General features: G+C 39.8%; 1 protein-coding gene across 3 annotated transcripts in view; it reads left to right on the plus strand.

Annotated features, from left to right (window-relative positions):
* The window catches only part of SYBU (syntabulin), a 69,116-nt gene that overhangs the window by 14,106 nt on the left and 27,832 nt on the right, over positions 1 to 27,178 (plus strand). For all 3 annotated transcript variants that reach the window (XM_014788122.2, XM_087447537.1, XM_014788124.2), the window contains exon 3: positions 9,826 to 10,023. In XM_014788122.2, the coding sequence (XP_014643608.2) occupies positions 9,826 to 10,023 (198 nt within the window). The remainder of the gene's footprint in view (positions 1 to 9,825; positions 10,024 to 27,178) is intronic.

Raw genomic sequence — 27,178 nt, forward strand, 5'->3', positions numbered from 1 at the left:
CCTGGTACTTAGTAGGCACTCAATAAATATTAGCTAGATATGTTATCACTAATACAGTCTGTTCTCGGCAAACCAAGCTGTTGTCATCTCCTGCTTGATGCACGCTATGGCTTCCACTGCACTTAAGGTACACTGAAGATTCCTGGCCTACAGTCCTGTACATGCTCGGGCTTCTGCCTCCCTTCAGTCTCATCATCAATCCTTCTCTTCATCAGCCTTCCTGGCCACCTTTCACTTTCCTCAGTGCACCAAACTCCTTGTTGTTCCCTCTGCCTGGAGTAATTTTCCTTGCCTTTTCTGTGAGTAATTCTGTGTCATTTTTTGGTCTTAGCTCAAGTTACCTCTCTAGGACCTTCCATGACAACCTGTCTAATGAAGTACATTCCCACCTCCCACCTAGTCAATCTATATATAATATCGCCCAGTTTGTTTCAGTAACAGTATATCACAATCAAAATATCTTCTCTATGTTTTTTTTTTTTTTTGTGAGGAAGATCAGCCCTGAGCTAACATCCGTGCCAATCCTCCTGTTTTTGCTGAGGAAGACTGGCTCTGAGCTAGCATCTATTGCCAATCCTCCTCCTTTTTTTTCCCCCCAAAGCCCAGTAGATAGTTGTACGTCATAGTTGCACATCCTTCTAGTTGCCGTATGTGGGATGCCACCTCAGCGTGGCCAGAGAAGCGGTGCGTCGGTGCGCGCCCGGGATCCGAACCCAGGCCGCCAGCAGCAGAGCGTGCGCACTTAACCACTAAGCCACGGGGCCGGCCCTCTATGTACTTTTTTCACTTGTTTATTTTTTTATTTTTTTCTTTTAAAACTTTTTATTATGGAAAAATTTCAAATTTAAGCAAAAGAAGAAAGAATAATATATCCGCCATTCAGATTTAATAATTATCAATATTTTGTCATTCTTTTTTCATCTATCCCTCCCACCACACACATTTTGTTATTGAATAAATTTGACATGTTTATTAACTCTCTTTCTTCACCACTAGAATGTGAACTCCTTAAGGACAAGGATCTTAGAGTCTTGATCTTCATTACCTCCCTAATATCTGGAAGACTACCTGGAACGCAATAGGAAATCAGTAATTATTTGTGAAAAGAATGACGGATGGATGGATGGATGAGATTCTTACACTTCAGCATTGGCGATTGGGTAGTGTCACATTGTGTAATGCTGAAGCAAAATTAGTATAGAGACTTGTAGACTTGCGAATACTCACTCCAAAAAGATGCTAAAATTAGGTGAAAGAATAGAAGTTCAAATTTTGCTATTGAAAACCCAGAATGCAAAATTATCTGAATGGCAAGCATTATACGGTTACTGTTTTGAAGGAGGAATATGGAAAACTAGAAACAACCAGAAAGAGTGTCTTGCCTCAAATTTTTCTGGTCTGTTTATTATGGGATGGCTTCTTTCTAACAGTTTCCTTTTTCTGTTTTTAATTTGAGCATTCCCAGAATTGCTGCTGTTTCCTCTGGGAACATACATAGGTAGAAAAATTTAGAAAACAGTTAGCTTGTGGTGGTGAGAAAAACAAGAACTTTAGAGTGAGGCAAACCTGAATTTGAATCTTGAGTCAATTACTTAGTAACTGTGTGACAGTGGAATTCTTAACCTCTCTGGGCCTCAGTTTTCCTACCTGTAAAGTAAAACCTTATTAAAATTATATGATAAAAATTAGTGTTCTTGCCACGTGCTGGCTCCTTAATAAATGTTACTTTACTTACCTTACCTACATCCTTTCAGTACATTTGACTGGTTTGTGGTGAGAATTTCACAGGGTTCAAGTTAACCATGAGTTTAGGCTGTGACATTTTATCTGTCTCCATCAGACTATTTTCAAAAATGTCAGTGTCGGGAGCAATAAGAATAATAATATGTATAGCAGTGCCTGGCACATAGTAGATGTTCAATAGATATTTGATGAATGAACAAATAAGTAGTCTCTAAATGATTCTGTCATTCATGAGAATCAACTAGATTTCCGTATAATTTAAAATAATGTTTCCTTAAAATAGCAGTGATTTTTCCTCCAAATTATGCAACCGAACATTGAGCAGCATTAAACCATAACTGAATGTTTGAAGACATTATGGCACAAAACCACATTTTTCTCTGCCTGATGTTATTTTTAAGTACGTCTTCTGGAATTGTTTAGTTCAGCATTTTGGAAAACAAATGAGTTCTGAAATCTAAATTCAAAAATGAACCAGAAGTTTTAGAGATGATTCTTGGACTTTGAAGAAAGTATAGGTAGATATTTAATTGATCTTGGAGTAAGGAGGACATTCTAAGCATTAAAGCATTGGAAGAAATTACATAGGACACGGAGAGATTTGACAACTAGAAATAGAAAAATGTTTGAATATCAAAAATATTATAAATTAGAAGCAAACAACAGACTCGGTGAAATACGACAAAAGGCTAATGCCTTTCATGTCTAAGGATTTCTCAGAGATCACTAAGACATCCATAACACCTTAATAGAAAAATTGTCAAAGGACATGACAATTCATAGAATAAGTACAAAAGGCCAATGAACAAATGAAAGACATTAAGCCTCACTAGTAATTAAATATATGCAAAGTAAAACATCAAAAATGCATTTTTCATTATTAACTTGGCAAAAATGCAAATAAAATAGTATTTAATACTGGCAGGAATTTAATAAATGGAATACTTTCATACAATAATATTAGGAATGTAAGTTGTGTCTAACTTCCTTTAAGTTTGAGTAATTGCACTTTTAGACATAGATTCTATGAGATAATCAAAAATTTGACCAAAGATTTATCTGTAAAATGTGTTATTAAAGCAATTTCAATAATAGTGAGAAAATTTGAGACGACCCAAAATATCCTACAAGAAAGAATTGATTTTTTAAAACACTATGTTCGTGTCTATTTCAAATACTCATTTAAAATAATGTTTTCAAGAAATTAAATAAAATATTTTGAAACTTTTAAAAACATACTCAAGAGCAGAGAGAGAAAATACTACAGTGAACCTCAATATGCCACTTATCCACTTTATCCAGATTAAGCAATAGCAAGATATTGTCATATTTGCTACATCAAGCCCTTTTTTTCTTTTCTTTTTTAACTCTGCTGAAGCATTTAAAGCAAATCTCCAGACATCATGTCATTTCATGTCTACCTACATACCTCGGGATGCAGTTCTTTAAAAAATAGACATTTTCTTACATAATCATAGTGCCATTTTCATTACTAACGCAGTTCACATAATTCCTTGGTGTGACAGAGAACATTGAAATAGCCCCAATTGTCTCCAAAGTGTCTACTTGCTTCCTCGTGGTATCATTTAACCCAGAGACCAACAAACTTTTTCTGTAAAGGACCAGATAGTAAATATTTATGATTTTGCTAGCCAGATGATCTCTGTCGCAATTATTCATCTCTGCCATTGTAGCTTGAAAGCCACAGTAGACAATATGTAAAGGATTAGGCATGGCTGTGTTCCAATAACATTTTATTTACAAAAGCAGGCAGAGAACAGAATTTGGCCTGCAGGCTGCGGTTCGCCAACCCGTGATTTAACTCATTCCTCTGTTCTCCATATATTTTATAAGGTGGACGTTGGCTTTAAAGCTGAATTAGATTAGATTTTTTGTGGCAAGAATACTTCATGGAGAGGCCACCCTGGTGGCATAGTGGTTAAGTTCGAGTACACTGCTTCAGCGGCCCAGGGTTCACAGCTTTGGATCCCTGGCGCAGACTGACGCCCTCCTTATCAAGCCATGCTGTGGCAGGCATCCCACATATAAAATAGAGGAAGATGGGCACAGATGTTAGCTCAGGGACAGTCTTCCTCAGCAACAAGAAGAGGGTTGGCAACAGATGTTAGCTCAGGGCCAATCTTCCTCACCAAAAAAAAAAAAAGAAGAATACTTTATGGAGGATGCTATGTGCTTCATCTTGCATCCCATCAGAAGGTACACAATGTCTGTTGTCCCACTGTTTGTGAAGCTAAGGATACTCAGTGGGTACAGATGGGTAAGGCCTGATCCCTCCACTGTAAACTCTCTATCAGCCTTTTGTCTGATGGTTTCATCCATTATGTTTGTTCCCTAAATCAATTATTTCATTAGAAATAATTGCAAAAAAGTAACTTTCGATTCTATTATTCCATCTATTTTCATTAATCAGAATGCTTTTGTAAGGAAAAACTTTTCAACATCAATGAGGGATTTTAATTATACTGAAATATAATTTGTATAGGAATAGTTTTTACAATCAGGATATATGCTAATTCTTTCTTTCCTTTTAATTGCCAAATTTCAATATAAAGAATTGGTCCCTGGGTCATTCTCAATAATCTCCAGTGGGTTGGGATTCTTTTGGATGAAAGGACTCTTTCTTTCTCTCTTCAGTTTTATGTTTTTTGTGTAACTGTGACCTCATAGATTTTTAAATATGTCCAAGAGTCATTAGTTAGCCACATTTATCTTTTTGTGTGTGTGTGTGAAGGAAGATTAGCCCTGAGCTAACATCCATGCCCATCTTCCTCTACTTTATATGGGATGCCGCCACAGCATGGCTTGACAAGCGGTGTGTCAGTCTGTGCCCAGGATCCGATCCCTGGGCCGCCAAAGTGGAGGGCGTGAACTTAACTGCTACACCATCAGGCCGGCCCCCATTTGTCATTGTTTTTGATATTTAAATTATCCCATCTTTGGCCAGTGGGGGCCCCTTCATGTTGGCTCCTGTTAGTCTTTAATAGCTTCTTTCTTTCTAGCCTAACAGGTTCCAGGGAGAAATTTTCAATAATAGAGTAATGAAACTGTTTATAATGTATGTTGAAATTTTAACAACACGCAAAGCAAGTGAGCAAATAAACCATATGCATAAAAAAAAAGATCAATAAGAAATATGCCAAACTGTTAAGTATTTTTTCTGGGTGTTACAATTGTAGGAAAATATTATCCTTTTATTTTTTTTCTTTACTTCTTTGTACTCTTCTACATTAAAAATTATTACTTTTATAATTTAAAAAATTAAGTTAAAATTGTAGCAAGAACAGATATCCTTTATTTAGCAAGTTCCTTTAGAGCATTTAAAATAAGATACAAATTATTTTAAAAGATACTTAACACACACCTTTTTCAGAATTGTAAGTAGAGTAACTGTAAAATTATTAAGTATATCCCATATGCTCAAAGAGTTTGTATTGTAAAGAGAGAGGAAAAATAGATTAAAAAATCAATTGTTAACAACTTCCAGGCTACAAAATTATAATAGATGCCTGTTTCTCCCATCTGTCTTTATAGACCTTAAATTTTTTTTTCCTTAACAACAATTTAGAAACTAGTTAGTAGGTATACTTCTTACAGCCCTTTAGATGGGCCACAACTCCTGGAGGTTCCTCGGTCTGTGAGCATTCTCTCTACTGTCCTCAATCCTGTGTGTTGACAGATTCAAAGCAAATGAACAAGAATAGCAGCAAAAGAACCTCCTCCTTAATATACATCAAGGAGGGCGTGTAAATCACCATCACCTTTGCGATAGATGGTGATCCTTTAGATGTGGCTTCAATGAGGGTCGCTTTTACCCTAGTCCCACCAGGGGCCATCCTGAGCCCATGTAAGTGGGATTGACAATTGTTGACCCCAGAAGAAAATCATCCTATACTTTCAGAGGGATCACACGGTGTAAAACATAGAATGTGGTCCTGTTGTGGTTGTTTTTAAATGAAGTTGTACTTAACCATGAATAATAGAGAAGGAAATGTAAAGACTCCACTATGTAAGAACTGGCTGTGTCGGGGTGAGTGGGGGTGTGGGTGTGTGTGTGTGTTAAAAGAAACTCCTCCCTCTCCCATAGACAGTCTCCCACACTCTCTTCCTAAAGCCTCGGAGCAGAGCTTCTCTTATGCTCAAGTCAAGCTGAAATGTTTTTAGTTTTCTCAGGCATTTTGGAAATTTGAAATACCCGACACTTTTTGGGTAGATCATTCAATATTTCTACAAGTTCCTGCCCAGAAATAGTTTCCTCATGGTGTCATATTAGAAATTTTTGTCATTGATAATTTCTTTATACTAACATAACTAATAAAAGCTATAATGATGAATATCGTGTATATGAATCTATGGATTGTACAGGACAAATCAGCAGTCAAGGTAGCAGCAGGAAACAGAAGGCACCTTTAAAGGCTTTAACAGAAGCAGGTTTAATAGATAAATCTCTTTCATATGTGCTTGATCCACACGTAGTTTGGCACATACTTAAGTTAGACATGAACAACTGAAGAACATCAACTTGGCTTCCGTGTTTTTAGAATCTTGGGGTAAATGTGAACTAAGAATGTTTTACATGGAATTTTGGAAGGGAGTATTATCTTCATCTGGACTATTGGTCTGCTTCCAACTGTGGCCATGAAGTTAAACAGGAGGAGGAGGAGGGAAGGGACAGCGGGGAGAAGAGGCCCTAAACAAGACTTGTTGAAAAAATAGCTACTTCTCCAGTGCTCCACAGAGGAAAATACCTCCGGTGCCACAGGTGACCAGATGACTCTGTGGTACAGGAAGCTCTGTTGCCTTTCCTTGGGTCTTACTTCACGTAACTTAAAGTGTATTCTCTCTGGTAGGAACATTAGTGGCCCTGCCCTTTCCAAAACTAGATTCCTTTGTTAGTGTTGGTCCCATTAGACAAAACAGGCAAATGTCCCAAGCTTCTCTGATAACTCACAGATTTTCTTGGGTATGGATTTGCCTTAACAGGCTTGCCAGTTTACAGGAACTGTGCATTGTAAGTGATATTTACCCAGCTCCTTTTGCTTATTTTTAAGCTCCGTCAGTATGGGGACTGGGTATAATGCCTGTGGGCTGGTTCAGTGCCAAGACTGGATACATATTTGTTTAACCAATGAAAGACCATGTCTTATATTCCTATTGTTTTCCCCTCAATATGAAGTGCAACACTAGACAGTTGAGAGATGTCGGGTGGGGACTGACTCAGTGGTCTAGCGGTTAAGTTTGCGTGCTCCACTTCAGTGGCTCAGTGTCCGTGAGTTCAGATCCTGGGCATGGACCTACACACCACTCATCAAGTCATGCTGTGGCGACATCCCACATACAAAATAGAAGAAGACTGGCACAGATGTTACCTCAGGGACAATCGTCCTCAAGCAAAAAGAGGGAGATTGACAACAGATGTTAGCTCAGGGACAATCTTCCTCATCAAAAAAAAAAAAAAAAGAGAGAGATGTTGGGTGAACACTAGTTTATGTAGTGATTCAGATGCTATACCAGGCACCTGAAGTTACAGATTTATTTAGGTATTCATCTTCTTAATCCCTGTCCCTGGAGATACTAGCTGTAAATATTGATGACAGGTGAGGCATACATTCCAGGTGAAAAATTGCTGCTGCCTCTTCTAAACTGCTACCACTCTAAATAATTTCAGTTCCCAATTTTTAACCATACCCTAGCAGTTAAGCCTTGAAATTACTAGTACTAAAGACAAGATGTCAAGATGTGTACATATTATTTCTTATTTAACTCTAGCAAAATGGTAATAGAATCAAGCAAAACACATTTGCTTTCTATTTATTTAAAGTATAATTTTGACAGTGTTTCTCAATACTGGAAATTATTTAACTTTGTCCCTTTGAGTCAGAGTTTTCATGAAAAATTACTTTTTAGGGTAGAGAATCTGAAACATGGATTTTTGTTTATTTGAGCCCTCTCTCTTTCAAAAGAAATAATTTATGGAGCTGACTCATAAGGAAATTATTTTATTTTATTTTATTTATTTATTTATTTTGTGAGGAAGATCAGCCCTGAGCTAACATCCATGCTAATCCTCATCTTTTTTGCTGAGGAAGACCGGCTCTCAGCTAACATCTATTGCCAATCCTCCTCCTTTTTTTTTTTTTACCCCCAAAGCCCCAGTAGATAGCTACTAGTTGCACATCCTTCTAGTTGCTGTATGTGGGACGTGGCCTCAGCATGGCCGGAGAAGCGGTGTGTTGGTGCGCGCCCAGGATGCGAACCCAGGCCGCCAGTAGCGGAGCGCGCACACTTAACCACTAAGCCACGGGGCCGGCCCAAGGAAATAATTTTAAAGGCAATAGGTAATTTTGAATGATTAGTCTTTGTTCATTTGGGTTTATCTGGTTTGGGATAGGAATCAAGAAAGAGAGGCTCTCCTGAGGCAGTGTGCAGACCTGTTGAGCCTTGTAAAGGTGCTGGAACGTGTCTGAGTAATTAGCAGCTTTGCACCTTTAGAGAGGAGCTCGGATTTCTTTGGGTTGAAGTGTGGGACATGCAGATGTAAGAGAAAGGCAGAGACAGTAAGTGATGAAATAGCTGAGCAGTAGCAGCCAAGAGGGTTCTCATCACTCTGGGATTCAGGGCGAACGTTTCCTCAGGAGTTCGGGAAGAACATAGCACATTTAAAAGAGCAGCAAACACAGCAGGCGTGAACAGTGCACTAAAAACCATTCATTTCCAGAAATGACCATTGAGGGCCTATGTTTACTAATATGTCCAAAAGTCAAAAAAGGACATGAAGAGAAATAAATCATTTTACCAGTGCCAAGTTCACTTTGTTCCAGGAACTGGAATATTTCATAATAGAAATTGAAATAAAGGCCAAAAATGAAGCAATGGCAATTCTTTTTTAGATGGATTCTAGTCGTCTTAATTCAGGCAATCAGTATATTTTGTTCAGGCCTAATTCTGTTTCTGTCTTCATTCAAGCGGTGGAGTTTTAAGGTGGCCTTTCATAGATGGCAGATTATTTTAGTTCCTTTAACGTTCGTAAAAATGTAGTAGTCCTAAAAGTTATTTGTATTAAATGTCTGTTCATTTTTTTGTCTAAGTAGTTATTAAGGTAACACTGGCATCCAAATATTTCCGTATAATAAAGAATTATTTAGTAATGAAAATTTACCACTAATTGATTAGTTTGAGTAGACATATTTTTAAGTAATATTGATTTGCATTAATTCCCATACAGTTCTCTTCATCAAAGTATAAATGAATTAACCAACCATCATAAATATTTAATAAATATGGAGCACTTACAGGAGTCAGCAGTATGACTTTTCTGTTTGCTTGATAAGCATCTACACAGTCACTTCGTATCGTGCATATTAACTTATAATAATGACCATGGTAATAATTTATAACTTGAAATTTAAGGGAACATTTCTAATTTGAATATCATTTTCATTTTACCGGTTTACCCCAGATCACAAAATATCTGATTGATATATTTTTGGTTGAGTGTATATGATAATGAAACATGATCACTTCTTTCTGCTTCGTTGAATTCCTGAAGCCAGATCTCTTATCTATCAAACTCTGTTAACCGGTTGATGGGCTAAGTGATCAAAAACTGGATATGGTCAATAATATTAGAGTAACTTTTTTTCCTAACACAGACAACTCTGAAGAGTTCACACTAATGATCCTGAGTTGCTGTGGTGAATTTTTTATTACTAACCCCATCAAAAATCTGTGGACAGTTATGGCCCAAAAGTATACTACCTAACGTGTTAAAATAGACAAACCTTTAGGTTTTGACAACATGAATATTACAGAAATATTTGTGATCTACAAAGCTCATAAAGTTTTGCCTTAAAATATGTTTTATGGTAGTTGATATTTTATTTGTTAACATGGTTGGCAAAAATATGGAAAATAAAAGGAAAGTCATCCACAGGAGTTCCCCTGGGGCCTCATGGCCGAGTACCTGTGTGTGAGCACCCCTGTGCATGGGTCACTGCTTGGCTTCTCTTTGCCGTCATTGATTTCTTCCTCATCATCAAACACTTATTGATTCCTGTCTTCTAGATGACACAGGCTGTCCTAGTAGCCAGTCAGTGTCTCCTGTGAAGACACCCTCAGATGCTGGAAACAGCCCTGTTGGCTTTTGCCCTGGAAGTGATGAAGACTTTACCAGAAAGAAATGTACAATTGGAATGGTTGGTGAAGGAAGCATCCAGTCAGCTCGATATAAAAAAGAACCCAAGTCAGGCCTTGTAAAGCCAGGTGAGTGTGCTTGTTCTTCATGTTTTTCCCAGAGCGATGTGACTGGAGTGATTTCACGTTTGAAACAAAACACCTGTATACCAAGGCAGGGAACAGTAATGCTGTACCCCGTACCCAGGAACATCTGTTTTTTTAAAGGAAGTGGGGTAGAGGGTGGAATATTTTCTGTACTGGTTGTTAATAATTGAGTAAGTATAGTGATGTTTGCATTATAAAGACATAGAAAAAAGATCAAAGTTGAAGAAATGTAAACTGGATGGGCTAATAGACATTTAAGCTATGTAATTAATTCTAGCACAAATTATGCTAAGAAATTTTACTTGGTACCGGGGCCGGCCCCTTGGCTTAGCGGTTGTGTGCACGCTCCACTGCTGGCGGCCCGGGTTCGGATCCTGGGTGCTCACCGACGCACCACTTCTCCGGCCATGCTGCGGCGGCGTCCCATATACAGCAACTAGAAGGATGTGCAGCTGTGACATACAACTATCTACTGGGGCTTTGGGGGAAAAAAAAGAGGAGGAGGATTGGCAACAGATGTTAGCTCAGAGCTGGTCTTCCTCAGCAAAAAGAGGAGGATTGACACGAATGTTAGCTCAGGGCTGATCTTCCTCACACACACACAAAAAGAAAGATATTACTTGGTATCGTGTAAAGTGCCCACAAATTAGAAAAAGAACAGGTCGGGCCGGCCCCGTGGCTTAGCGGTTACGTGCGCGCGCTCTGCTACTGGCGGCCCGGGTTCAGATCCTGGGCGCGCACCGACGCACCGCTTCTCCGGCCATGCTGAGGCCGCATCCCACATACAGCAGCTAGAAGGATGTGCAACTATGACATACAACTATCTACTGGGGCTTTGGGGAAGGAAAAAAAAAAGGAGGAGGATTGGCAACAGATGTTAGCTCAGAGCTGGTCTTCCTCAGCAAAAAGAGGAGGATTAGCATGGATGTTAGCTCAGGGCTGATCTCCCTCACAAAAAAAAAAAAAAAGAAAAAGAACAGGTCATCTTGATGCAAATCTATATAAATGGCATCATACAATCTGTGGCCTTTTGTGTTTGGCTTCTTCCACTTAGCATTATGTTTGCAAGGTTCATCAATGTAGCATGTAACAGTGCTTCATTCTTTTTTATGGTTCAATAATATTCCATTGTATGGATATACCACATTTTAAAGTAGACTTCTATTTTGAGCAATTTTAGGCTTACAGAAAAATTGAGTGGAGTGTACAGAGAGTACATACACACCCTCACCACCACTACCTCCAGCTTCCTGTCTTATTAACATCTTGCCTTAGTGTGGTGATATACCAGATTTTGCTTATCCATTCACAGGTGATGGACATTTGTGCTGTTTTCCCTTTCTGGCTATTATGAATGATGGTGCTTTGAATGTTCATGTACAAGTTTTTGTGTGAACATGTTTTCAGTTCTCTTGGCTGTATACCTAGGAATGAAATTGCTGAGTCATGTGATAACCCTATGTTTAACTCTTTGAGGAACTGCCAAACTGGTTTCCAAAATGGCTGCACCATTTTACATTTCCACCAGCAATGTATGAGGGTTCCGATTTCTCCACATCTTTGTAAACAGTTAGTATCTATCTTTTTGATTATAGCCATCCTAGTGAGTGTGAAGTGGTATTTCATTGTGCTTTTGATTTACATTTCCCTGATGGCTAATGATGATGATCGTCTTTTCGTGTGCTTATTGGCCATTTGTGTATCTTCTTTGGAAAAATGTTCTCAATTTTCTTTTAACCTGGGAGTAATCACCAGTAGAATCTATTTCGCTAACATATGGTATGTAAGAGCAGGAGCCCTGTCATCATCTTTGTCTTCCTAGCGTGCAGTGTCTGGTGCATATTGGGGGCTCAATCAACATTTGTTGACCTCAACAGCAAAGGCAGGCTATGGGATTGAGAAGATAAACTGGTGCAGGAAAGACTGTTAGCTTCATGGATTGGAAAGAAAAAGTAGATTTCATCGTGAAGGTATTGTAGGATTTGAATGCAACCTGAAATTATTTCGTTTTTGTTATCCACCCGCCCCCGCCTCATTCCAAAAACATTTTACAGTGGTCACGATACAAGGAACTGTGAAACAGGAGACAAGTGTGGTGCAGCAAGAAAACACTAAGATTAAATGGGAGTTAACATGATCATTGCCCTTCCTTGTTTCAATAATCATAATAAGAATAATCACTTATTAACATAAGACTTAAAACCCTATGTGTATGTACAGAATTCACATCAAGCAAGTCCCTAATACTGGAACAAGGGTACTTACTTGCTAAAGATCAGCCACTTGTGTTGCTGAGAATGTTTAAGGCCTTAGGTCTTCATGAAGAAAATGCAGACAAAAAAGAAAAGAGGGGAGGGAGAGAAGGAGAAAAGGAAGGAAGAAAGGAAAGAAGGAAGGAGAGAAGGAAAGAAGAACACAAGAACAATTGTTCTTCATGCTGTTTTGATTCATGGATCCTTTGAAAATCTTGAAGGCCATGGACCCATGCTCCAGAACAATACCCATGTGTACAAAAAATCACATACTGTGTTTCTGAGGTTTCATGGATCTCCTTTATTAGGATTTCTGAATCCTAGTTTAATGACTTTTGCCCAGAGGCAGAACCTGAAATACTACTTTCATCGATTGCTTCTGATTTAATTGCTCATAGGCAGACATCTCCTAAACAGTCCTTACTTCATAATCTGTTTATATATTTGCGTTTAACAAAAGTCAGAGGAATCCCTAAGGTTTATCTCTTAGTTGCCTAAAATTCCTAACATCGTCACTGAAAAAGCTGCTGGAGCTTTTGAATGGGACCCAATTCTACACAGTAAGCTCTTTGTGTTTAGAACAATCTGTACCATGACCTATATTCTCTGAACTTTCAGCAGAATAAACTTGTCAGTCTCATAAATCTGAAGAGAGGCTATCCCGGAAACGAGGCAGCTGGATGACTCCAAAATTGATAAAATGCAGAGACGTAATCTGTTAAAGACGCTGCTCTCGAGTTAAAGTGTTCCACCTCCTCCGTAGCCTCCGTAACTGGCTCTCCTCAGCCCAAACCCGTCTTCAGCTCCTCATGCGCGCTCTACTTTTTTAAAATAAATCGACTCATTAGGACCAATACCAATTTATTAAAATAGCAGGCAATTAGTGTCTCTTCTACAGATGCTCAGGGACCGTTTAACATTAAACAACCCAAGCCCATTTAATTTTAGGTCCCTTGTTCTAGATGCTGGAAAACTGCTATTCATCTCAGAAAGGTGTTATTGAAATGCCTCATGAGTCATTCAGATACGGAGCTAGTAATGTTCGCCGAGTATGTGATGCAGAAGGAGAAGGGAAGTAATGTCACAGGATTCGGGAAGGGCTTAGGTGAGCTGACCAAGCCTGCCCCTTTCCAACTTGGCACTGTGACACACACAGCGTGATCACCCTTCTTTCAGGCAGCACTCACTGTAGAACTTCTTGGAGGCAGTGAGCCTTCTGTCGTTTTGGCTTCTGTCACTTAAGGCCTATGCAGATTTAATTAAAAATTGCCACCAAAGAGTAAGAGAAAACATCCATCCCTACAGTCCAGTTGGATGACTTTGTGTTTTCGTGTTTTCCTTTTATCTACAAGTCAATTCAGCAGACATTCAAGACTGAATCTCCAGAGCCTAATACGATATCTGTCATAAAGTAAGTGGCCAATAAATACTTAAATGAGAAATAGAGCATACACATTGTGCAGGAATTATGTTTAGTGTGGGAGGAGCATCGGAAAGATAGGGCAAAGATGACCTCAACATCATCCCTGCTCTTAGTGAGCATATAATTTAAGGCAGAATACTGTAGGATAAATCGGGGCCATAGTACAAATTAAAAGGAAAGGAGTGAAGGAAAGTTCCAGCTGGTACTTGTTGAGGAATCTGCAGTGGTAACATTCCTTCTCCCAGGTGCTCCTATATTTAGTTTGCAGTTTTCCTGATGAGATTTTTTTTTTTTTTTTTACCCAGAAAGGAAAAGCCTAATTGAGTTATTGCTCTGGTACATTAAATGACATTCCTGGGCCTCCTTTAATGCTTGATTTACTACTTGGGGAGTATCTTAATCCAAGGAAGAAAAGGAGCCAGTGTTGTCGTTTTACAAATAGAAGTACTAAATTCTTTCTCCACAAGGCTTGTTGGAGAGCTGGGGAAACAATTACACAATTTAAACAAATAATCGGAAAATGTGAAAGGGAAAAAAAAACACCTGCCAATTAAAGAGATAGGTAAGAGCAAAGGTTAGGGTCACTATAATTTCAAAGAAATCTACATTTAGAAACTGAAATGTTGAAATCTGCATTTGAAAGCTGTCACCGTATTCCATCAGCATTGAAACTAAGTTAGTCTTCCCTTGTCATTGGACTCCACCCTGGCTATTGAAACTGGAGACCTGGCCAGATGAACTGTAATAACCTCACAACAATACGTGAGGATTGGTTACTTGAAAAAGACTATTTCCCACATTCAGAGCATTTGGTAGAAAACTCAGAAGGCACCAAGCAGGTTAGAGATTAGTCAACACTGGTTCCCTTAATAGATAGAGGCTCTTTCACACACAGCCGATAGCCTACAGATGTTCCTATGCTTGTCACAACATCGCGTTCCGTTCAAAGTTAGTTCTGTGAAATAAAGGAGAGCTAGACAGCTTACCTGGGGAGGCCGTTCTGATGATAACTTCAGCTTCCTAGAGGAGAGTTTCAAGTTTAGACTTACACAGGTTACCCAGCTTGCCCTGTCTTGGGAAGAAAAGTGTATGTGTTAGTGGGGGGTGGGGCACCAGACTCTGGAGTCCAGCATCCTAGGTTGACATCTTCATACTACCACTTTATAACTGTGTGATATTCATCTGCTTATCATGAAACTTTGCGTTTGGCATCTGTAAAGTGGGTTGTTGTAAAGATTAAATAGTCTAATGAATCTAAAGTGCCCAATATTGGACCTGGCACAAAGTAATTCCTCGGTAAATGTTAATAATGGTCATTTTAGTTCCTAAAATAGATGTCACAAATTCCACTTTTTTTTACAAGAAAATCCTTAAAACTCTATTTGAAACAAAATTCTAGCGTGACATATTCCCAGTTCTCATAAAATGGAAGGGGTATTTGCTATAGAGGACAGACGAGTACGAAATAACAGCTGATGGCTTGACAGTGAGGAAAGAAATGGGAAAATATGAAAGAGCAGACAAAAGACCACTAAAAATAGTGGCCTTTTCAGTGTTTAAATGGTTTGTAGCACTTACTGCAGTAAATTAATGTTCTAGAAACAGACTGAGTCATTGTGATGGTGGAGTTGGCAGAAGATGGTGTGTATGAGGGCAGAAAAATGTCTTAAGCATTTTAGAAATATTTTCATAGAATGGAAAAAATTAAAATTTTAGTGCTAAAAGAGGTTTTGGTTATATGGAAACTTCCAGCATTCTGGGCAAGGCATTATTTTTCTAACAGCTTGAAGTTACACTCAGAGGTCTTGCAGCAGCAAAGCCTTGCCTCAAATGAAGGCTGTGATGTGTTTTGGATACTGAAATCCTTATGAAAATATCTGGAAGGATATACTAGATGTAATTGGGGGCTTGGATAACACTCTGAAATTGGGTTTAAAAATGTTTTAGCTAACATTTATTGAGCACTGACTGTCCCGGGCAAAATTCCAAGCACTTTGTTCATTTAATCCTACCATCATTGCGAGAAAGGAATATCATTATCATTATCCCCTGTTTTACACATGGGGCTACTGAGGCACAGAGAGGTTAAGTAACTCATCCAAGGTCACACGGCTTGTAAATAGATTTTAAACAGGGTTGTCTTGCTCCCAACTCTTAACCATTGCACTGGTCTTAAGGTCTGCCTTCAAGGGAGTAAATTTAGTTGCAATCAAGGAGGTTACAATTGAGAAAGATGTGTTGATATAAGATAGGAATTATTTTTCTTCAACGTTTCTAGATCCCTAACAATTTTATTAAATTTTATAAATTAGCTGATATGGTCCATATGTAGGTTATGCTAGCTGTTGCTGATAATAAAATCAATGAACCTTAGCGTAACTTCAATGAGATACAGAAAGTTGAACACATGAGGCTGTTTGGATGCAAATCCGTAAAATAAACCATGAGGATGTGAGCATCAAAGCAACGTTAAGGTCTTTAGTGTTTTCCACTTAATCATGAACTAGTCCTTTCTCTACGTGTCAGAATGTTTTATGTGCCGCCCTGCATATCACAAATACTTCCCTAAACAGAGATCATTAGACTTTGTCAACTTAAACAACAGCTGTTGCATTTGTACTGAAATGGATCTCTGAAACTTCCACCCTGAGGGAAAGAATGCTCACCCAGGATACAGGCGAGAATGTTCTGTGGTGGCCTCTTGTATAGTCTATTACCTGTCCCCAAGAGAGCCCAGGCCAGTAAAATGAAGCTTAAATGTGATGAGTGGACTTGAGTGTTTATCTTTGTGGCAGGGCTACATATTTACTCTCATGCCTTCCTCCCATCTGTGCTCTTGATGGTGCACCCAATCAGTGTAATGCTGCCAAATGGTCCCTTAATGGTTTCTCCCTAAGAATTAGTGAATTATACTCCTCTTCTTCCCAAAGGTAACTGCCATCCCAGTCCTGGGTCTAACAGGATTTATTGCATGTACGGCGTTACTAGCCACCGATTTGGGGGCCTGCCAAATGCTTACTAAGTGCTCTGATGTGTTGAGAACAAAGCATTATAGGTCTCTCATGCATAGCAGATGCTCCAGCGGGCCACACAGCAACTGTTAAACATATTTATCGACTGCCACCATAAGAGAAAAAACCTGGAAACTTCCTTTACACACAAACTTAGGAACCAACAGTTGTGAATCATGCAGGTATATGCTTTAGGTTGGGCTCTTTTTTTTTTTTTTTTTTTTTTTCCTAACTGAGGAGAGTTTATTGAAGAGACTGTCTGTATGCAAAGGTGTGGGCATGATTAAGGAGATTCAGCAAGGTCTGGTGAAGTACTTGCTGCTGGCCACAGCTTGGAGCCATTCCCACATCCTGAAGAGGCAAGAGGAGGGTCGAGTGGCCCAGACCCCAGAGGGAGAGGACTCTGAGGCTCTGTGTGAAGCAACTGGTAGCAGAAGGAAGCCGCTGAAAGGAAGGAGCCAGAGGGATGAGTAAATGGCCTGACCTCTCTGTCTTGGTCAGTATAATTTGTTGTGTGGCATTTGGGTGTACAGTAGGATTATTGACAAAAAGTTATGTGTTGAACAACAAAGTGTGTTGATTTGGGTAATTCACTGAGTTACAATTTTCTGCCACCCAAGCCTGCATCCGACAGCTGCCAAGGGGCGGCAGTACGCAGCATGAATGCCAGCCTTGGTTAAATGAGGTGATGTTTCAGCTTCAGGAACCTGGCCGCGGTGGGCTCACCTTCCCAGATGCACAGACTAGAATGTGTGTGGCATTGCAGGAAAGTGATATCTATGTAAGAGTCTAAGGAAAGGAAGGAAACCCTCTCTTCACCACATATAAAAGGTTTCTGCCAAACCTAGGTTTGAATCTTGGCTGTACATTGACTAGCTTTCACTCATTCACTCAACTAGTGTTTACTGAGTATTGCTCTTTGCTAATGCACGTTGTTCCGGGTGTTAAGGATAGAGGAATGAAAAAACAGATAAGATGCCCATTCTTGTGGAGCCTGCTTTGATCGTGGGGAGATGGCTGATACACAAGCAGACAGGATAAGTTCAGATGGTGACAAGTAAAACAAGGTAATGCTATAGACAGCAACTTGGGAGTGGGGCAGGGCAGTGTCTGGAGAGATGACATTTGAGCTGAGAACTTAGCCATATTCCTGCACACTTGAGAAGAGTTTGGGGGGGATGGTGGGCAGAGCAGTGAGTTAGGAGGGGAAAAGAGTGGTAGCGAGTGAGGTCTGTATTGTTAGAGTAATGGGAAGCCATTGGAGGGTTTTAAGAACAGAGACATAATTTGATTTATGCATTTGAGATCCTTCTGGCACTCGGTGGTGCTGGGATTATTAAGAGATGAGACTGGATGCAGGAACACTAAATTTAGATGGCTTAGCCTAGGAAGGAGGCAGTGAAAAGTGAAAAGTGTATGGGTGGAATGTATATGACAAAATATAAGGTCCCCCATTTTCCTAATGAGATTTAAAAATGTTTTATTTTGTTTGCTAACTCGAGTAAACCTTTAGAGATATGGATAAAATAGTCAATATCTGATGGGTTTTTTATTTATGTTAGTTAAACATACTTATTTATACTCTATTATTAATTTAGAAACATTGACTTTTTAAATTCATAATTAATTTAAAAATGTTATTCAGTTTTTCTCATCCCTAGAGCCACTTTTTAACTCATCTAATTTTTCCAGAGCGAATCATCTTCTCTTCTGCCCAATTTGTTAGATAGAAAGTAATTTTGAATCCATGTCTGGTGTTCTCATTGGACATTTTTTCAAGCCTACAAGTACTGTGAGGTTATGGGTTAAGGTACTGTAAAAAGAGACCCCAAAATACAGGGCTTAAAACCAGACAGGAGTTTGTTTGTCTCTTGCTAAACAGCACATAGGTATTTGGGTGATTCAGCCTGTTGGCAGCTATGTCAGGTTGACTGTCGTCTATGAGGAGAAGGAAGGGGAAAGGGACCAGGGGACACTCATCCAGTCATTTTAAGGTCAGGACACAGAAGTGGCACATGTCATTTCCAACTATACCCCAGGACATCTTAGTCAGATAGACACCTGTTATTATGGAAGAAGGAGAGAATGTAGGTGGGCATTGGAGGGCAACTAGCAGGTAGTCACAACATCCTGTACAGCTTGGGGACAGCTGGTTTTCTGTTTTCCTGTAGATGTATATGAGTATCCTTCGCTATCCAAAGCTGTTCAGTTCCGGAGTTCACTTAGCAAAGAGTATGGGTTTTTGTGATCTCTACAACTTAACCATTGACTGCATCACTATTTAAAGTGATCTTTAAAAGGCTGGAGGAGTCATACCACAGGAATAACTACAAAATCTGTTTTTGAATTTCTTGGCCCCCTTCATCTTAAACCATCCCATCAGTTGACCTCCGAAGGCAGCCCAAACTAGCACTGATTGAGATCAATGCAGACTGATGTCTTTTTCAAATGGCACTTTTTGTTCAAAGAAGCTATTATGAAAGAGAGCTCCATAATAAGAGGCTTTGGAAAGACTAATATAAGAGAATTTCTTCCCTTCTGAGAGATAATTGTGGGAGGAGGGTACCTCACCTATAGGTTAGACATTGAATAGGGTGGACCAGGCCACCTGCAGAGCAGTGGAGGGAAGGGCCGTTAGTGGGTGAAAGAGTTTCTTTGGTAACATAAGGAAATATTTTCTCCATAACACGGAGAAATAATTAATACTTAGCTTTTTGAGGTTACTGTGAGAGTCATAAAATATGCTAGGTATATAGCGGAGCATGTGCATCATTTAAATACTGCACAGCACTGAGAGGAAACACGCACATCCTGTATCTTTGCAAAAATCAGTGTCAGCATTGGGCAGAAAGCTGTATTTGTAGGGACAGTGTTTGCCTAGTATACAGTGTGTGCTCAATAAATGATCACTCTCATTACTTTTATTAAATGAGAAATGAGGAAAGTTTACAAATAGCACGACTTTAAGGCATTTGAATGCCCACTCACCATCTTGTCTGCATTGATCCTGTTTTATCACAGATGCCTCCTTAGTAAGAATTATGCTGATATAATGGAGGGCTTTGGTGAAAGCTTAATAAAATGTGTTTACTCTAAGCAAACTCCTATTTGGAAGGAATATGCCAACAGTTGTCCCAGAGAGCCCTCGATTCCATTTTCTCCCTTGGGAACAACGGATCTCTCCTGTTCCTCTCTCCCGGGCAGCACTGTGAGCCTTGCATATTTAAATAGCTGGAGTTCATGGAGTGCACCAAACGTTTTCCTCAAAGCATCACATGCTTGCCCTTAAATTTAGGAATATATGGGATTTTGATACAATTTCTTTCTTGCCCATTCGGATAAAATCATTGTAGAAAGACTCTTAATTAACTGTTTTGCTCCAACATTGTCAAAGGATTAGCCTTGACTGTTGTTGTAGGCATTTACTTCTACGACAATTTGGTATTTCTTTAAATGCTTTGTGTCCATTCATGAGGGCGATGGTTGCATTTGAAATGCTGCAGTCACCAGGGAGAAGCTCCTGTGCTCTTCTCTGATAGGCCAGGCTCCCTTCTGCCTCCTGTTGCTATGGTGCCGGGCAGAGTAACTTCCTTGCCCTGCACATGTAGGAGGCTCGGTCTCCATGGATACCCCACTCTGAGACTGTACTCCACTGAGAGATGAGCTGCACACACTGTAATTCTGCACAAGACATACCCCAGCCTGTGGTGGGAGGCTGTTGGCAGAGGCAGTGTTTGCCATGAAAGTCTACGGAACTTACATTCTAAGTAAGTAGTATTAGTCACAGTAAGTAAATGATTATATTGGATCACAGAGGATATGCTCTTTGTGTATGTGTGTGGGTAAAGTTAGTTGTGGTAGGCCAAAAATGTAGTCTGAAAACAAATATTCAGCTCTGCCTTTCAGAGATTCTGAATGCAGAATCTATAACTAAAGTTTTTTTTTTTTTTTTGGTGAGGAGGATTAACCGTGAGCTAACATCTGTTGCCAGTCCTCCTTTTTTTGTTGAGAAAGATTGGCCCTGGGCTAACATCTGTGCCCATCTTCCTCTACTTTGTATGTGGGACACCTGCCGCATCATGGCTTGATAGGCGGTGCGTAGGTCCGCACCTGGGATCTGAACCTGTGAACCCTGGGCCGCTGAAGCAGAGCGTGCAAACTTAACCACTACACCACCAGGCCGGCCCCTATAACTAACTTTTAAAAATACACACATATATTGTTTTAAATACCCCTTGTCATTTGTGAGTCTATTGTGCAATTCGAAGCCAAAATGAAAAAGAATGACCACAAATGCTTACATTTTAGAATGTTCTTCTAACTCTGAGCATTGCATGCTGCATTTGTAAATGCAAAGCCTGGCCTTACCAAATGGTGCTATGGGAATAGATGAACACAGCACAATTAATGCTAATTGGCACTGCACAGAGTTTGCAGTGGGCCTCTGTGTAGGCCAAGATACAGTGTATTATCAAGAGAGAGCCTGCTCATGTGCTCATGTCTGCCAGTTCACCATGGAAAGTATTCAGAGCACATCTCTCTGACCAGTTTTAATTTACTTTTCTGACGTGGCATTCAGCAGAAATTTGGAAACTCTTCATATCCATGGAATTGGAATGTGGAAGAGTTTTCATTTCATTAACTGATTCCATCTAACACTATCTCTTTACCCTACCTTCCAAGAGCAGAAGGGTCGGGTTTGCAATGTTGTAAAATACACGTGTCATTTTAAAGCGATTTTCATCTGCTGGGCAAATGATTAATGCCTGTGGTGTGAACATTAATTAGTAGAAACAAAAGAAAAACTATACGTATGCTAACCCCCAGCTCTAGTTCAATAACTTGAAGATTGTGTAAAATTTAGATTTTTAGACTGTCTGCAGTAGATAGCTCGCATCTAGCAGCTCTATAAAAAAGTAAAACGTACTGTATTGGTATAAGAGAGATTCATTTTTAATCATTTAAAAGTGTGAGCACAGAGTATTATGCTGGGTTGTAAATTTCTCTTATGTTCTGTACTCATGACTGACCATCCGGCAAAGGACAACCAGTGTGGTGTCGTCTTTTCCAACTGTTAGTCATGGCTCAATTTTAATTGCCCAAATTGGTAAAAAGGTACCACCCTTTGTGAATGTGAATGTACTGGTGACTACTCTAACTTTGTCACTGAGGTCACGCTTTAGGTCATTGCCTTAATATTTTATGATATAATTTCCATCCATCAAAGGAACATCAGCCAGAAAAGGGTGCGTGAGGAATTCTTTAGTGATCATGGTTTTGGAGAACCAATGGAAACAAATGTTGATGACACTATCTCCAAAGTTTTTCACTTCATTAGTAGTATAAGGCCCCATTTCCCTTTCTCAATGTGTCTGCAATAAATTCTCCTGCCCGTCTCTGAAAACCAGCATAGCGTGGGATTTTTTTCGATCTCAAAATACCTAAATCTCCTTTCTAAAACTGTTTTCTCATCCGTGTAGTGGAATAATAATAGTACCTATGACATAAGCCTGCTTTGAAAATTTAGTGGCACATGACATACAATAAATATTAGCTGCTGTTGTATTATTCTTATTATAAGCATCATCATCATCATCATTTCTACAATGCCTTGTGGTCCAGGGAGGCTGTAGCTAATAGCTTGAATATTGCAACCCAACATCTTTGGGTTGGTTCCCTTCAGCCTATCAGATTTCCTGTCAAATACTAAGAACCTAACTATGTGCTTGGTATCCTGGTGAGAATTAATGGCATTCAATGTACATAAAAATGTAGCTAACAAAATGAGAGATGTACAATAGTTTTCTCTTTTCAAATACGTGGCTTGTTTTTTGTTAAATGGCTATACTTATATATAATAAAATGTTTGCCAATTAATTTTGCTGCCACTAATGAATATATGGGATTCCACAGTGGATATATAAGATAAAAAGGGCTAGGCCATAGCATAGGTCTAGTTAATATTTATAACTTGCATTAAAAATGTGACAATTAAAAATCTAGCTTAAAATTTTAAGCTCACTTCCTTTTCTGAAAGGATTTCCGTTCCGAATGCAGTAAATGACATATTTTGAAAAGAGAGCAATTTCATTAAGTTGAACATTTGGGGAATGATGGGAGAGGAAGAGATGGGAAATGATTGATTAATCTGTATAAAAATAGACCCCATGCTGGGATTTTTCCTTTTGCACTAATTCTGTGTGACATCTGAGCCAAAAAAAATATAAAACCAATGCCATATGTGCAGAGCCTGCTGGTGCTGGTTTTAAAACACATGAAGAGTTGACCCAGATTATATTTTGCAGCTTCATTTTTATTGTAATGTCATTTTCATGTTCCATTTCTTCTTTCTGGCATATTCTCTTCCTTCCATCTGTTTGCCCTGGAAAGAACGTGGCATGTGCAACAAGAACTCTACCAACTCACTTGAATGGAAAAAGGGGAGGACATTTGTAGGATGTGATTTAAAATGAGGTGTCTAGAGGTTGGAAACTTGGGAATCAGTGTCTGTCCAGATATATAGCTAAATGTATTTTGCTAAACATGATTTCAGAGGCAGTATCACTCAGATAATCTAGCTAGAATAAGCCTTCCGTTGTAATGTTTCAAGGCAAAAATTAAATCCTTAGCAACATCCCCACTAGCGTGGTGACCTTTTCTCTATACTATACTGGTCTATGGGCAGAATCATGCCCCACTTTCTTTCCATTGTTATTAGTCATTCAGGCTCATGCTCTAATGGTGCACAGTTTGTCAAGTGTTTGTTACATACTTGGTGCTGCTGTCATGCGTTGTGGGTCATAGCCTTTTGTCAACATCTGAGGAGCATTTTGAGATCTCAGTTAACAGTTCTATTTGCTGAGTCTTTTTTCATCAGAGGGAGGGATGCTCCCTTGTCCTGTGTGGCGGCAACATTATTCAGGGAAACTGGATCTTCCTGAGTCTTTGGCTTCTTGTACTCACCCCTGTGGCGGAGATAGACAGGCTCTGCAAGCCTCTGCCAGGAAGATCTGATTTCTGCTGGGACTCCTGGCGGCCTGACTGTTCTTGAGAGATGGAGGCTGTGCCTGAACCTGATACTGAGTTACTGCCTGACATCCAATGTTCTTCTTCCCTGTGTAGTTGGTGGAAGAAGTGAAGGATCCGAGCCACAGGCTGAGAAGCTCTAGTGCATACAGAGCAGTGGTTGAGGATCTGCAGGCAGTGCCATCGTCTCGTATCCTGCCAAGCCCAGCTTATCAGGGACAGTGAAGGGGTTTTTGTCTGTGCAAACCTGGGGCATTCTTGAGTTTTGGATGGAATTCTCCAACTTAACATTTCCACCCTTCTTTTCTCTTCAGTCTCAGCCACCATTTAACAGAACTGAACCCAGTAATGCTACTCATTTGTTTTCTCAACAAATATTTACTGATGTGCCAGGCAGCAAGCCAGCCACTGGGATACAGTGGTAAACCAGGGGCTCCCTGTACATCTGTGGCGTGTTCCTGGGGGAAGTACAGGGTCCCATGAGTGCACAGAAGAGGACCATGAATCCAGACTTTGGGAGTCTGGAAAGTGTCCCAGGGGGAGTAATGCTGTATTGACACTTAGAAAGGGTAAAACCAGGTTTTTAAGTGTCAAGACGGTTGGGGATCTGAACTTTACGTGCCGTTGCTATTAATTTAAATACTGTGTACTCCCGTAGAGTTTTTAAAAAATTCTATTGTTATGGTTACCATGTTATATTTAATAATTATTTTTTAGATCACTCTTTTCTGTCTAGGGTGTGAGACTCTCTTGGACGTGGACCATGTTCTCTTTCTTTCTCTTCCTTTCTTCCTTCCTTCCTTTCCTGTCCTCTCCTCTCCTCCCTTCCCCTCCCTTCCCCTCCCCTCTCCTTCCTATATTCTTTCTTTCTTTCCTCTCTCTTTCTTAACCATTTTATCTTTTATTTTAAATTCATTTTAGCTGCTTCCCTTATTCTTTTTAATATTATATATAAGATATGATGCATAACAAGAATATATATATGACGTATATGTAAGCTATGCGGTATAATAGTAAAAAAAACATTTGTGACCCCACCTTCCACTCTAAGAATTCCCACCCCTGAAGCTGCCTGTGTGCTCTCACAGATCCCATTCTCTGCCTCCCCCCAGAGGTAACTGCTATATTGAAATGTGTGTTTTATCATTTCCTTGCACTTTAAAAATAATTTTACCACTTTAGGTATGTGTCCCTAAAAATATATTGGAACACAAGGGTAAAATTTCCAAGGAGCTTTGTTTTGTTTGCTTTTATGTTCTCCATAATTAGCACAGTGTGAGAACTAAGTAGATCCTCACCAGATGTTTGTGAATGAATGGGTATGCCCCAGAGCCTACAGGATAATTCTGTGATGCTATATGTCAAGGTGATATTAGAATTCAACTTTAGTGGGTTTGTTCCTTTTGAGCCTTGTTAGTTTTGTCTCTTTGGGGTGCTTATAGGTGTAGGCTACAGAAATTAGTCACATACTATTTAATTGTTTAGGGATATTTCCAAATTACCATTTCCTGCTTATCCTCTCCATTTTACTGCCATGCAAACACACACTCTCCAGTGGTCCTCCAGAGAGTGGCCTTAATATTTTTGTCATGGTCTGCTTGGCCTTTCCATCCCATTTTGGTTTTTCAGGGAACATTAGGGGGTGGGGAGGAAAGGGGTGGAGAGAATTGAGAACACTGAGTACACTTGAATTTAAAAGTTAACTTGTGTAGGGGGTGGGGCAGAGTCACTGGGCAAGCAGAGGGTTGGCCTGGGAATGAGTGCTCTGTGCCAGACGTTACTTTGAGTTGAGCTCCTGGGGAAGGTTCCATTAAACAAGTCCGTGGAAATGCAGAGCATAATTTGTGTACAGGACAGAATCTAATCGTGAGTATGCTTCATTCTCTTTAAATGCTATAAACCACACAAGAATAAGTAGAGAACTTTTTCGGGGAGACATTCAAAACATGGTGTTCAGAAGCTTGAGAGTTAGAAATAGTTTTCAATTGATAAACAATGGTGTGAAGTGAAATGCTGGAGCTTGCCTCTGGAAGCTCAGCTGGTTTGCAAAATGCCTTGTCTCTCCCAAGCGCGCATCCAGCTCTGAAGGCCACAGTGGGAGCATGGCGTCCCAGGTGAAGTCCCCTGCCTGGGCAGGTGCTAGGCTCCGTGGGCCTTGAACAGGTGTCTCAGGGGCGGAATGCGGGAGCTGTTCAATCTGCATTGCACCTGCTTTCCTCCGAGCCAGGACCCTGATCCAGAATTCTCTCCGTTGTGCTGCCAGGCCTTCTCCTGGAAACGCTTCCATGTGACTTCATTATTCCCTGTCTCCCAGGTTCTCACTTTAAACATGTGTCTGAATTAACACAGACCCCGCTAGGCCTTCCACTGCTCTGTTTGCTTTTGTTCTAACACTCTGTACAGATGTCAGAAATTGCCAGAATTTACCCAGCTTGTATTTATTTTATTGACATTTATGCTCACAAATAAAAAATATTTGCATTAAAGATTGATTACACAGTGGTAAATCTAGCATTGATCTTGGAGCATCTCAGTCCATTCTGATTAGATTATTTAATTTTTCACATAGTCCTCAGGCAATTTGAGGGACTTTTTGCTTTCATTTGACTGAGATAATTCCTCTTTTGTTTTTCTGCTCTTTGGTTGTACGAAAAACATGTATTTCTATTCAACTGTTCTTTTATGTTGGCAGCACTGCAGTCAAGAGTGCAACATAAGAGGAAAGTGTTTCTTAATGTTTAACTTACTTTATGCTTTTCCTGTTTTAAATCCTTTTGTTTACTTGGAGTTTTAAATGATTTTGAACCCATGCAGTTACTTGTGAACCTAAGAGCTATGTGGAAAGGGACTCCGCGGTCTGGGCTCTTTCCTGCTTAACCATAGGCCCATCTCCCCACTCTGTTACCTGCCTTCCTTCCAGCCTCCAGACCCTTCTCCAGATGTTGCTGCCACCAAGTCTCCATAAAGCATCGCTCTGTTCATATTACCACCCCGTTCAAAACTTGTCATGGCTCCCTCTTGACTTCAGAGTAAATACCCTTAGCATAACCTTCCATGCCTTCCATATTTTCATTAGCATAGCGTTCACATTCTTCAGCTCTCTGGGTACAGCTCACCTTTTTGGCTGCATTTTCTCCTCTGATCACTATACTCCAGCCAAACAAGGGGTTCAGTATATCCTAAATATGCCCTGTGTTTTCCTTCCTCCATGTTTCGGTTCATGCCATCCCTTTCACCTAAGGTCTGCTCACTTCTGCACCCCCAACACTTGTTCATATTCTCGCTGGTGATCAAGGCCCCTCTCAAGTGGCATCTCTTTGGTGACATATTCCCTGCCCTCTTCTGCTCACCCCAGCTGAGAGTATTCCTTCTTCCTCCATGCTCCCTTAGTGCCCCTCTCTCTGTATTGCACTCATCATGTCCTG

This window comes from Ceratotherium simum, chromosome 23, assembly GCF_057802395.1.
Source record: "Ceratotherium simum simum isolate JZ-2026a chromosome 23, ASM5780239v1, whole genome shotgun sequence".
Lineage (NCBI taxonomy): Eukaryota > Metazoa > Chordata > Mammalia > Perissodactyla > Rhinocerotidae > Ceratotherium > Ceratotherium simum.